The sequence below is a fragment of the Zootoca vivipara genome, chromosome 3 (assembly GCF_963506605.1).
Source record: "Zootoca vivipara chromosome 3, rZooViv1.1, whole genome shotgun sequence".
NCBI lineage: Eukaryota > Metazoa > Chordata > Lepidosauria > Squamata > Lacertidae > Zootoca > Zootoca vivipara.
The window spans coordinates 8,453,110-8,465,160 of NC_083278.1; the positions used below are offsets into that span (position 1 = coordinate 8,453,110).

The window sequence follows — 12,051 nt, forward strand, 5'->3', positions numbered from 1 at the left end:
CCTGAGCCACCACTTCACTCCCAGGAGAGATGCGTGGCTCAGGCACGCTGCAGGCCAGGCCCCGCGGTAAGTGCAACCCCCATGGCGTGGCACCCAGTGCAACCCCCCCCCCCCCAGTGCTACACCTCAGGCTGTGGGAGTTGCTTCAATCTTCGCAATACGTTTTCCCTTGCTGTTGGGGTTGCTTGAAATTTATTGAAGATTTACAGGGCCATGCAACTTGTGCAGCATTTTGTAAACGCAGAGAGATCCAACATAACATTACCGGTAGTGTAGGGTTACCAGACGTCTCTGGTTCCCGGGGACAGTCGCCGGATTTGTAAATCTGTCCCCAGACAAATTCCGTCCCCGGAATTTCCCCAGATTTGCAACTCTGTCCCCGGGAAACGTGGCAGCGGCAGTCTCAGCAGCCCGGAGTCAGCCTGGTAGCGCAGTTGGCTCTGGTTGGCTTCAGGAGCTGCTCGCTGCTGTGGCGCCCATCATTTTTCCTCACCGGAAGTCCTCACATGATGTGTCTTGTGCGCAACACATCATATGGGGACTTCCCGTGAGGAAAAATAGCGAGTGCCACGGCAGCAAGCAGCTCCTGAAGCCAACCAGAGCCAACTGCGCTACCAGGCTGGCTCTGGGCTGCTGACTGCTGCTGCTGCTGCTGCCACCACCGCCAAAGGGGAACCGGGGATGTCCGGCAGTACAGCTCTCCTGCCCCCTTCATCCTTTGTTTTGACTGATTGGGGGAGGCTCAGGAGTTGCGGGCAGGCAGCCGTTGCCTAGTTTTTTAAAAACTCTGCGCATTTATGTTTCACAGGGTGCGCAAGAAGGGCTTTGCACCTTTATACAATATGCATGTGTGCTTGGGCCCAGGGTCTTCTGCCTCACCATCCCCACTACTGACTCCCTGTTGCTACTCAGCTTCAAAAAATAAATAAATAAATAAATAAATCAGGTAGACATACGTTAGTGCAATAAGTTTCAAAGTTCCCAAAGCACAAGTGGTAGTTCACAAAGCTGTACAGTGGTGCCTCGCTTAACGAATGCCCTGCTTAACGAAATTTCCGCTTAACGAAAGGATTTTTCGAGCGGAGGTTGCCTCGCTAGGCGAATTCGTTTTACGAAAAATTCTTCTAGCGAATCACGGTTTCCCATGGGAATGCATTGAAATTCAATTAATGCGTTCCTATGGACAAAAAAAAATTCAATGCATTCCTATGGGATTCGCTAGACGAATTTTTCGTTATAAGAAAAGACCCGTGGAACGAATTAAATTCGTCTAGCGAGGCACCACTGTACTGTCACTGAGGGATTGCACAGCACCTTTCACGTGCAAAAGACGTCCATTGGTTTGATTGTTGTGCTACATAAAGAGCAGGTCTGCTCAAAGAGAGGCTGCACACAAGCAGGCTGCCACAGTTTGATGACAGTACAGACAGAGCACTGCATTCTTCTAACTGATGCTGCAAGCTCACGTATGTCATAATTGGGTGAGAAAAGTGAAGTTCAGGAGGAGGAGGAGGAATTCCTCATCAGTACCCAGGTTAGTGTAAGCCTGTGCGTGTCTATCATCTCTGTAGAGTTAATGCTGCCAGCCCAGTTCCCAGGCTCTTAAAAGATGGAAAAGAAATGCAGTCAAATCCTTAACTACTTGATGATGATCTGGCAGTTTGCATAAGCTCCTGTTTTCCAATAGTAAAAATCCTCCCTTCCCCTCTTCCCTGTTCTAATATTTCCAGGTGGAATCACTGCCCTCTGTTGGGATCCTGTGCAGCGTGTCTTGTTCTCCGGCAGTTCTGATCATACCATTATTATGTGGGACATCGGAGGAAGAAAAGGAACAGCCATCGAACTGCAAGGACACAAGTACGATGCGCTGATCAAGTGCTTTTGCCCTTCCAGGTGTATCTCGCCCACAGAACGTGCCTGCTTTTATTCAGGCAGATATCTCTCACTGAGAATTGTGGATATGATGAAGTTTTCAGAATAAAATTCAGGAACCTTCAAATCGGCCCACACGCTCTAAAAAAACTGGCTTCTAGCAAGTAAAGTATAAACCAGGGGTAGCTAATCTGTGACCCTCCAGAAGGTGTTGGACCACAACACCTCTTGCCCCTGAGTGTTGAGCATGCTCACTGGTGCTGATGGAAGTTGGAGCGACAGGTTTCCCATCCCCCTGGAGTAAAGAGCCAATTAAAAACACTCCTAGCAACTACTACTACTGCTACTCCTTGCATCCTCTTGGCCTTTCTCACATTGTGGCTGATTTTGTTCTGATTGACCGGCAACCTGGCTATCCCAAATCAAACTTAAAACACACACATACACACACGCACAAGTTGAGTAGGGTTGGATGAATCAGGTGTATCAGTTTTGGCATCTCAGTTTCTCATTTCTTGTGGAGTTCACACCATCTACACATCATTCTGCAATTTTTAAAAAGTTTGCAGGAAAACTTAACATGTACTGTATTTTTGTATGACATTTTGTCTAACGTACACAATTTTGCAAGCACTTTCCCCTGATAACAATGACCCATTTTGTACTCTTTTTTGGGTGGAGAACTGCATTGCAAAAATTTGGAGTGAGAATTTTGAATTAAAATGTGAACACATCTAATTTACACTTCCAGAACTGACATGTGAACCCAAGTGCTGATAGCCTTCAGAATTCTGAACAAATGGTGCCATAGTTTGTTCTGTTCGCTGAATTTTGCCATGCTTTTGTTTCTTCTGCACAACTGGGCTTTCTGCTTTGCAGAATCTGACCCATTCCAAGCATATGAATGGGTTTCTTTGACAGAGAGGGAAATTGGCACGTTCAAATTGCTGACCCCGATGCTGGGAAAGATTGAGGGCACAAGGAGAAGGGGGCAACAGAGGACAAGATGGTTGGACAGTGTTCTCGAAGCTACCAACATGAGTTTGACCAAACTGGCGTGCCTGGCATGCTCTGGTCCATGGGGTCACGAAGAGTCAGACACGACTAAACAACAACAACTCATCCATTGTCTTCTAACTTTTATTTTTTGTATATTTACTGCAGTGATAAAGTTCAATCCCTCTTCTATGCCCATCACACACGCCAGCTTATCTCTTGTGGAGCAGATGGAGGAATCGTCGTCTGGAATATGGATGTTGAGAGGCAAGAGGTGCATACTCAGTTCTTCTCCTTTATCTGGTCAGGGAAATGACAGCTTTTTCAGTATTGAATATTTTTAAGAGTACACTGAAGCCCAGTTTTCCCAAACGTCTCTCTTTGAACTTGATCACAACTTGGATTCATATAGCACTTTTTCCTATTAGGTACATCTGTTTATCCACTGATACTTTCAGCATTAAATGGGCATTACTTAAGGGTTGTAGGTGTGACACATTGTGCAGGAAGGGAATGTATGTTTTTGTAGACACCTTCTGAATATGGAGGGTTCATTTAGTGATTATGGCTTATAGCTGCCAATACACCCACCCTCCCTGAATTTATCTAATCCCCTTATAAAGTCATCCAAGCCAGTGGCCCATATCACAGCTTGGGGCATCGAATTTCAAAAGTTAATTATCAACTCAGTGAAGAAGTGCTGACCTGTTTTGCATCTACTGCCAATCACAGTACCTCCTATATTCAAAAAACAGATCACAGATGAGTGCAAACCTCTTCAAAATTCCCAGTCTTAACCTAGTGCTGGCTTGATCTGTAGATCCATTTCTGGGAATACGAAGTCCCCACTGGGGAACAAACATTCCTTGTTTTGAAAAAGCAGGCAGAAAAGGCTCTTAATTATCAGCTACAGGCTAGTTTCCAACCTGTGGAGAGTTCTGCTGTTGTAGTTAGAAAAACAAAGGTTTTGTTTTGCCTCACACAAACTACAAGTTTCTGTTTTGCCCTGAATGACTTCCCTGCTGAGTTGTACATGTCATTCCAGTCTTGCACCATTAAGGATGGCAGAACTAGTACCTGTTGGACAGGACAATGCTTTGCAGGGCATTGCAGTCACGGTCTATAATCCTAGACATACACAGTCACTGGACTGGAATGACTACTTCTGTTAAATTTTAATTTGATCTGTATGGAATCCGGCTCTTGAAATAGAACTTGGATTTTTTAAAATATATATATATATATGTGCCTATTTTTCAAAGCTGTCTCATGATTATGGAGATGCACTTGGTAATGAACAGGTGACGCTTGAGTCCAGTGTCCAGGGTTGAGGTGCAGATTTTCTGTCTCGTGTGTCCCTATATCTCAGGGGTGGGGAAAACCTTCATCTTGAAGGCTGCGTTCCCTTATGAGCAACCTCTGGAGGGCCAGAAGTTAAAATGGGTGCGACTGAGGTAAAAGTGGATGGAGCAACAGACCTTCCAACCCCACGTCAGAGGTTTCTGTCTCTATATGTATGTACCTGTGTATACAGTCTCTGTCTCTAACTTCCACCCAGGTGAGCAGGAGACATTTTCACAGTTAAAGTATACAGTCCATCCTGGGGAAAGCGCTTATGGAGGGCACAGAGCAGATTTGCTGAAGGATACAGCCAGGAGAGAGGGGATGTGGACTGAGCAGTATTCCTCGGATATAAGGTCAGATAGTGAGTGGCCAGGAGTACCACATTCAACACCCAGGCCTGAAATTCCCCACCCCTGACGGTGGGATTCTCTTAGCCTACTTTATAAGACTGATAGTCAGGTTGAAATGGGCTTACAGATGGGTCAGGATGTTAGCAAGCAAAGATTCCGATGTAAAAGACCAGCTATTCTGCACAGATGTGTTGAACCAGGGCATGGGGAATTGATCCCGTTTGTATCCAAACATAAGGCGTTTTCCTTTTAGGCAGTAGACAGAGGAAACCAGTGTCTCTCTGTATACTCTCTCGTTTCATGCGTAGACTGACCAAATGGAGGAGGGAGCAGTATTGTGGCCAGTGGCCCCATCCCTGATCCCAAGCAGGTCACGCAAAAGGGCAGAAGGGGTCCTATAGGCGTAACATCTATATGCATGACTGGGAACTTGGACATGTGCTGGTTTCCCAATCTACACAAGTGAGACCCTGTATAGCTACACGTGTACGCACATGGCCCATTCTTATTGCCGGCTGAACATGCAGTCAGCAGGGATTGGGTCAGCTAATGAGGAGGCCCTCCCTCTCTGCATTCAGTGTGTCAATGAAATGAAGGTGAGAATGGGGCTTAGGATTTCAAAGGGTTTCTTTTTGTTGGCACTCTGTCTGTGGTGAGATTTGATGCTCTTAACCGGATTTGAGTTTATGAAAAGTGGCCTTTTCTGAAGCTGAGTGTCTCATTCTGATTGGAAACCGCTTTTCAGATCAGGGACTATGTTTGAGATTTGCTTATAATTAAATGTATTCAATTCAGCCACACCATTCTCAACTCAGAATGAGACTATGTATTATCCTGGCAAGAGATGTTTGCTGGTTAAGAGTAATGTGTGGGGTAAAAAGTCACTTGACAAAAGAGAAGTGACAGGTGGGAAAGGAAATGCTTACAGCTTCCCTTGCTACCAGTCCTCCTCCAAGCCAGTTTTTCTCTTGTTAGCTTATTTCTGTTCTCAGAGCATGGTGGGGGAAGGTTTCATGGGGAAATGGACAAGGAATGCAAAGCATTAAGACAGGCATCCCCAGACTTCGGCCCTCCAGATGTTTTGGGCTACAATTCCCATCTTCCCCGACCACTGGTCCTGTTAGCTAGGGATCAAAACATCTGGAGGGCCGCAGTTTGGGGATGCTTGCATTAAGACATCCTTTCCTGCCCACTAGTGCTCCCGTGATTAGTAAACAGAGTGTTGGGAAACCATGTTTGCCCTGTAACTTCTTGCCTACCAGGCCGTGCAGGTAAATGCTGCAAAATAAGAAGATACGTATAAAATTTGCTAACTTGCACGAAGTACTTTAATGTGGAATTTATTGGCTGCACGGTAGCAGCAGCCCCATAGTGGAGTGTTAGCTTGGACGGTGTACGAGGCCCTAATCCTGTTAGTTTTGATCTGTATATAGAATCCTCCTGCAGTTGGACTTGATGCCTTTTCCATCTTCATTCTTGCATTAGACGCCTGAATGGCTGGATAGCGACTCTTGTCAAAAGTGTGATCAGCCGTTCTTCTGGAACTTCAAACAAATGTGGGACTGCAAGAAAATAGGCCTTAGACAGGTATGTGGTATGCTGCTCTTTAAATAATTGAAGGCACACTCCTGTTTTCACTTGATCAGTATCCTGTCTACATTCTCCTGACCTACTGTATTTTTCGCTCCATAGAACGCATTCCCCCAGCCTCGGCTAGCAAGCCCGCCCATGTGAGGGGGGCACGCGGTGGCAGTGGCCCAAAAGGGGGCCTTTCTCTCAGTCCCGATGCCACCCTTCCACTTCCCTCCGTCGGAGATTTATTTCCCGGAGGCGCCGAGGAAGGAGAGTGGTGGCTGCGGAGGGTTGCGCCTTGACTGCAGTGGCGGTGTCGCTGCTGCTGCTGGGCTCTCGGCTGCCTGTTCCAGCCGGGAGAACTGCTTGCTCGTCGGGCTCCCGTGGGCGCACAGCAAAAGCACGTGGCAGGGCGGGTAGCCCCGGGGGAGAAAGGGAAGGGATCACTCTGGCGATTGGATGTTCTTTGGCACTGGGTCAGGCAGTTTAGCACCGGGTCGGGGGGAACACAGGGGGAGCCCACTTGCCTATTGGTGCAGTTTTACCTTCCTCCTTTCAAAGGAGAGGTGCCGCCGGCATAAATCAGCCCGCTCTTCTCTCGTTCCTTTCTTGTGTGGGATTACTCACTAGTTGGGAACTCTGCACATGCTCAGGGGCACTCTCCAGCCTGCCTAGATGTCTCTTGGGAAGGGGAGTCCTGGCGGAATGGGATAACGGGAAGCTTGACATTGAAACAGCCAGGTCTCTGCTCCCCAGCTCCAGGGATGGTGGCATCTCTGCAGCGGGAAAAGCGAGCCTGTTGCTGGGGTGTGAGACAAGTCAGTATTCCAGGCATCCTTTGCTAGGTGTTGCAAGCTTTCTCCAGCAATCTGGCTGCTGGCCAGGCAGGCTGAGCTTTGTGTGTGTGCTTGGCATTCTGCAGTTTCGAAGCTTGGGTTTCCTCTTTGTCTGCTGCTCCTGAACACGGCTCCATGCCCTATAATAAGATTTTGCAAGGAGTTGAGCTTTGCAGAGAGTGCCCTGCCATGAACAGCTTCAGACATGATACTTCCTTTTGCCTGTCTTTAGGGATGGTAAGGTAAAGGGACTCCTGACCGTTAGGTCCAGTCGTGACCGACTCTGGGGTTGCGCGCTCATCTCGCATTATTGGCCGAGGGAGCCGGCGTATAGCTTCCAGGTCATGTGGCGAGCATGACAAAGCCACTTCTGGCAAGCCAGAGCAGCACATGGAAACGCCGTTTACCTTCCCACTGTAGCGGTTCCTATTTATCTACTTGCATTTTGACGTGCTTTCGAACTGCTAGGTTGCCATTAGGGATGGTAGGGACTGTCAATTTTGGTTCTCTCAGCTTCTCATTTTTCCAGCCTTTGGTTCATCACGTCTGCTGAAGCAATTCATGAATTTTCTTTTTTTAATCCTCTTAAAATTCTTCAGCATTTTAGTGTAAATTTCTCCTAATAAAATGCATTTTTAAAAATACTAATATCCTTCCTTCCTTCCCTCTATCTCTCTCTCTCACCCCTCCCTCCCTGCTTCCCTCTCTCTTCCTCTCTCTCTCCTGCCACTGTTGACTGCCGTTCACTTTACATGGTTGAAATATTATGCTTATATACCGGTTGTTTATTAAATAGTTTAGTACAACATTTGCTTCAGTTCCTCTGTGTTCCCTTATTTCTGAGGTTTTCGACTGGCAGTCTCCTCATCAGTCCTTCCATCCCTCCACCGTCTCAGTACCTGGCTTCAGTCCTGTTTCTTTTAAGCATGTTGCTGTGCATAAGCCTGACACACAATATGAAAATGTAATAATTGGCGCTCATCTTGCTGATGCACCACTTACTTGTCCAGCTGAATAAATCCAGAGCGCTCATTCTCTGCCCAGCTTGGTAGGTATTTCCCCCCCCCACCCCCCTCTCTCACACACCTTCCTTCTTTCCTTCCTTCATTCCTTCTCTCTCTTCCCTCTCCCTTCCCCCCCTCTCTCTTTCACCCCTTCCTTGTCTCTCTTTCTCCCTACCTCCTTTCTTGAGGCTGTCCTCAAGGTCTGCTTGCTTTACAGCAAGGTGAGAGGGATGGACGGGAGCCCCTTCCACCCCTCCTCCTAGCCTTTTAGAGGAGGAAAACCGGGGGGGGGGGTGTTTCTTGTTCTCCGCCTATTAAAAACGAGGTGCATCCTATGGTCAGGTGTGTCCTGTGGAGCGAAAAATACGGTAATTCACCTAATGTGGATCCTTATATAGCCCAAACAGCCATAGACAAGATGAGAGTTATCACTAGGCTTGAGTGAAATCCAAGGTTTGCCAAAAAAAAAGAAGAAGCCGCCGCCTATGGAAATGTATCTGTACAAATTAGTTAAAATGGGACTGTTGTAGATAAGGACTTTTCCCACTGAAATAATGTAATATTTTCAAACCCAGTGTAATACTTCATGTTAGGGCCAGCCCAAGACATATTGGCACCTGAGGTGATCACAAAATGGTGCCCCTCTTTCTGCCAGGGAAGAGGGGGGGATTAAGATCTTCATTGGGATCTGCTGCCCCTGTAGATCCTGAGTTGGTTGCCTCGCTTTGCCTCATGGGTGGGCCCTGCTCTCTGTACATAAAATGTGGATGTCATCAAGGAGATATCAGGGGGATAATAGAATACCTTACGCTTTGAAGAAAATAGTTTGGGATTTGTTCAGCTGTGTGGGGAGCTGCTGGGGAAAGGTGAAATCATCTATTGTTCAAACTTAAACACAAGTTTTATTTGCCTTCTGCTCATGTTACTTAGCATGCATGCCCGTATATAAATTTGTTATCAATATATTATTACCACCAATAATTAATTGTTTGTTAGGGTTGAAGCATTCAAATAAATGACAAGGCTGCAGTCATAAGTCAAATGCGATTGTCATAATTGGAAGTTTTTGGGAACTGTTTTGCCACAGATTTTCATTTTGCTGTCTCTCTGGCTTTCAAGGGCACTTGATCCTATGTTGAGATGGGATATTTCATAGTCTAGGAAAAAATTGGTTTTCTTTTTTAAGGCAAGCAATGTCTCTTACAGAAATAGTGGATTTGTGTTATGAAATGCTAGTTTAGATAAGAGTTGGAGCTATAAACAGTTTTACCTTTTTCCTCCTCTCCAGAATAGGTTGCTAATTCTTGATCCGGATTGACAAATCTTACAAAATACCCTTGTAACTCCCTTTTGTGCTACAACATGTAAACAAGTATGTCTGGCCTTGTTCTTTCATCTCGTCCAAGTGGTGCTTCACTGTGTTTTTAATTTCAGCATCATTGCCGGAAGTGCGGGAAAGCAGTATGTGGCAAGTGCAGTTCAAAACGCTCTTCCATACCACTGATGGGGTTCGAATTTGATGTGAGAGTCTGTGATAGTTGTTACGAATCAATAACAGATGAGGAGTAAGTAGCAGTCCCCTGGTCCTCTCCCCCTCCTTCCTTGTTACCTACCTATTCTGCTTTCTTCCCCTCTGTGACAAAACATTCCCATTTCTGTGGGGAAACTGACATTGCAACAGACTAAATGTTGGAAATTCTCTTCTCCAAGCCTTAAGAATTATGTGTCCATAGTGATGCTTCCTCAGAGCAATGCAGACATGAGGAATCAACTTACTAATAGATTCCACCACCCTCTCTACAGCAGAGCTTTTGCTTCACTCATTGTTTGCTCTTCCTCAGGCGTGCTCCCACAGCCACTTTCCATGACAGCAAACACAATGTCGTCCATGTACACTTTGATGCAACACGAGGGTGGCTCCTGACATCTGGGACAGACAAAGTTATTAAGGTAAGTACTGCCTAGTGGGATTTATAGGTATGTCCCCTATATCACAAGGCAGAATTACTTTTTTTTTTGCTTTGCTTATTTATAATTTCAAGGGCCCCATGACTGGCCAGAGGTCACCTAGAGAGCTTCATGGCTGAGTGGGGATTTTTCAACCCTGATCTCCTGGTTCCTAGTACAACACTAACCATTATACCACACTGGCTTCTTACAGTACTTCTGCTATGGGGCAGCTATCTAAATTAAGTAAAGGTAAAGGGACCCCTGACAGTTAAGTCCAGTTGCAAACGACTCTTGGGTTCTGGCCGAGGCAGCCGGTGTTTGTCTGCAGACAGCTTCCGGGTCATGTGGCCAGCATGACTAAGCTGCTTCTGGCGAACCAGCGCAGCACACGGAAACGCCGTTTACCTTTCCGCCAAAGCGGTACCTATTTCTCTATTTGCACTTTGACGTGCTTTTGAACTGCTAGGTTGGCAGGAGCTGGGACTGAGCAACGGGAGCTCACCGTGTTGTGGGGATTCGAACCGCCGGCCTTCTGATCTGCAAGCCTTAGGCTCTGTGGTTTAGACCACAGCGCCTCCCGCATCCCTAAATTAAGTAGGTAAATACATATGGAGAAAGTTAAATGTCAGTTAGAGAAGGATCTTTTATTTTCCTTGAAGTTTGAGTTTGTTTTATTCTGGATTGCTTTATTTGATGTTTTAATGTGAGATCTTTATTTCAAATATAGAACAGTATAAAAATGAAATGAATAATTCCATTGGGGGGGGGAATGGTGCCTAGACATTCCGTTGTGACCATAGCCTAGGTTTAAGGTGGTATATGGCAATTAGCATAACACTTTTGTGAAGAGGCAGACCGCATGCCCTGTTTTGGGTTTATCTGTCCCTCATTGGGTTCTACCCAGCCCACTGTCATCAGAAGGACCTTGTGGTATAGACTTGTTAGAACTACCCACAAATAATTCAGTAAATCACAACTGAATCTTTTCTCACTGTCCAACATTTGTATCTTTTTAACAGTTGTGGGATATGACACCTGTAGTATCTTGATGCATCGGTGAAACACAAAGCATTACTGAAGAAGGGATTCTTAATGTACTGCAGAAGATGAGATGAAGCAAGCTGTGTGGCGACTGTTAACTTCCGGATGGTTTTTCAAGTGATGTACTAGATCCAGGGTGAACACTTGCACCAAACACTCTACTTCTTTGTTCTCAAAATGCAAGAAATATTTTTTAAAACGTAACAACTATACAATCTGGCTCTGCTCAGCCATTTGGAACTTGTCTGGGAAGTCTGTGTGCGGTGCGTGTTTCATGTTCTCTGTCGACTTGTGCTGTTTGGCGTGGAGGAATTCTTGCAAATGTGAGTAGCATTCTGCAATATTAGGTGAGAAAGGCTGAATCTGCTCTTAGGGGCTAAAAGAAAAGCAAAGGATTCCTCTTTCTATCTTTTCCAGCAGAGTCATTGAGCAAGAACCTTAACAGTAAAGGTAGTCTTTGCAACGACATTCTAGCAAATGGTACTGTGGGTTGTGAGGGGAAAGAAAAAGTGAGACAACGTCCAGTCTTTTTCATTGCATAGCCAAGAGAATGCTTGTTTAGCAACAAATTCTAAAGTGGCTAAACTATGTTTCAGGCTTGACCCATGAGCATGGAAACCAGTTCAAACTGAGGGCTGCATAAAATAGTTTTATGCAATTGCCACACCTTGTCAGTGTGGAAATATTCTTGTTTAGCTGGACCAGTGATACCTGAACATTTTTTTTTTTGAAGGTGGGGTGAGAATTATGCTAGTGTTACTGGGCATGGTTTGAAACTAACTATTCCATTCCTGTCATCTCTCTGGCAGGATGTGTTTTTTAAATTGCTGATAACTCTAATTTGTTTCTAATTCTCAATGTTGCCCCCCCCCCCAATTAATGTGGTTAAATTTCATATTGTTCTGCTGCCTTTTTCAAAAAGTAAATTGCTGAAATAAAAACTTCCTTTCATAGCATCTGGTATAGGAGGCTCGTCTATTTTAATTTTCTTCCAAACTGGGAAGGTCCTCCTATAGGGAAATCTTCCACTCAGCTTTCTCTGCTGGGATTTTTTTATAGCAGTGTGCAAATATATGTTAACTTCAT

General features: G+C 45.6%; 1 protein-coding gene across 1 annotated transcript in view; it reads left to right on the forward strand.

Annotated features, from left to right (window-relative positions):
• The window catches only part of WDFY2 (WD repeat and FYVE domain containing 2), a 43,843-nt gene extending 31,843 nt beyond the window's left edge, over nucleotides 1-12,000 (forward strand). Inside the window, exons 7-12 of the mRNA XM_060272374.1 lie at nucleotides 1,731-1,857; nucleotides 3,037-3,142; nucleotides 6,048-6,149; nucleotides 9,409-9,539; nucleotides 9,816-9,924; nucleotides 10,944-12,000. Coding sequence (XP_060128357.1) covers nucleotides 1,731-1,857; nucleotides 3,037-3,142; nucleotides 6,048-6,149; nucleotides 9,409-9,539; nucleotides 9,816-9,924; nucleotides 10,944-10,973 — 605 coding nt within the window. The 3' untranslated portion in view covers nucleotides 10,974-12,000. The remainder of the gene's footprint in view (nucleotides 1-1,730; nucleotides 1,858-3,036; nucleotides 3,143-6,047; nucleotides 6,150-9,408; nucleotides 9,540-9,815; nucleotides 9,925-10,943) is intronic.
• The last annotated feature ends 51 nt before the right edge of the window (nucleotides 12,001-12,051 follow it).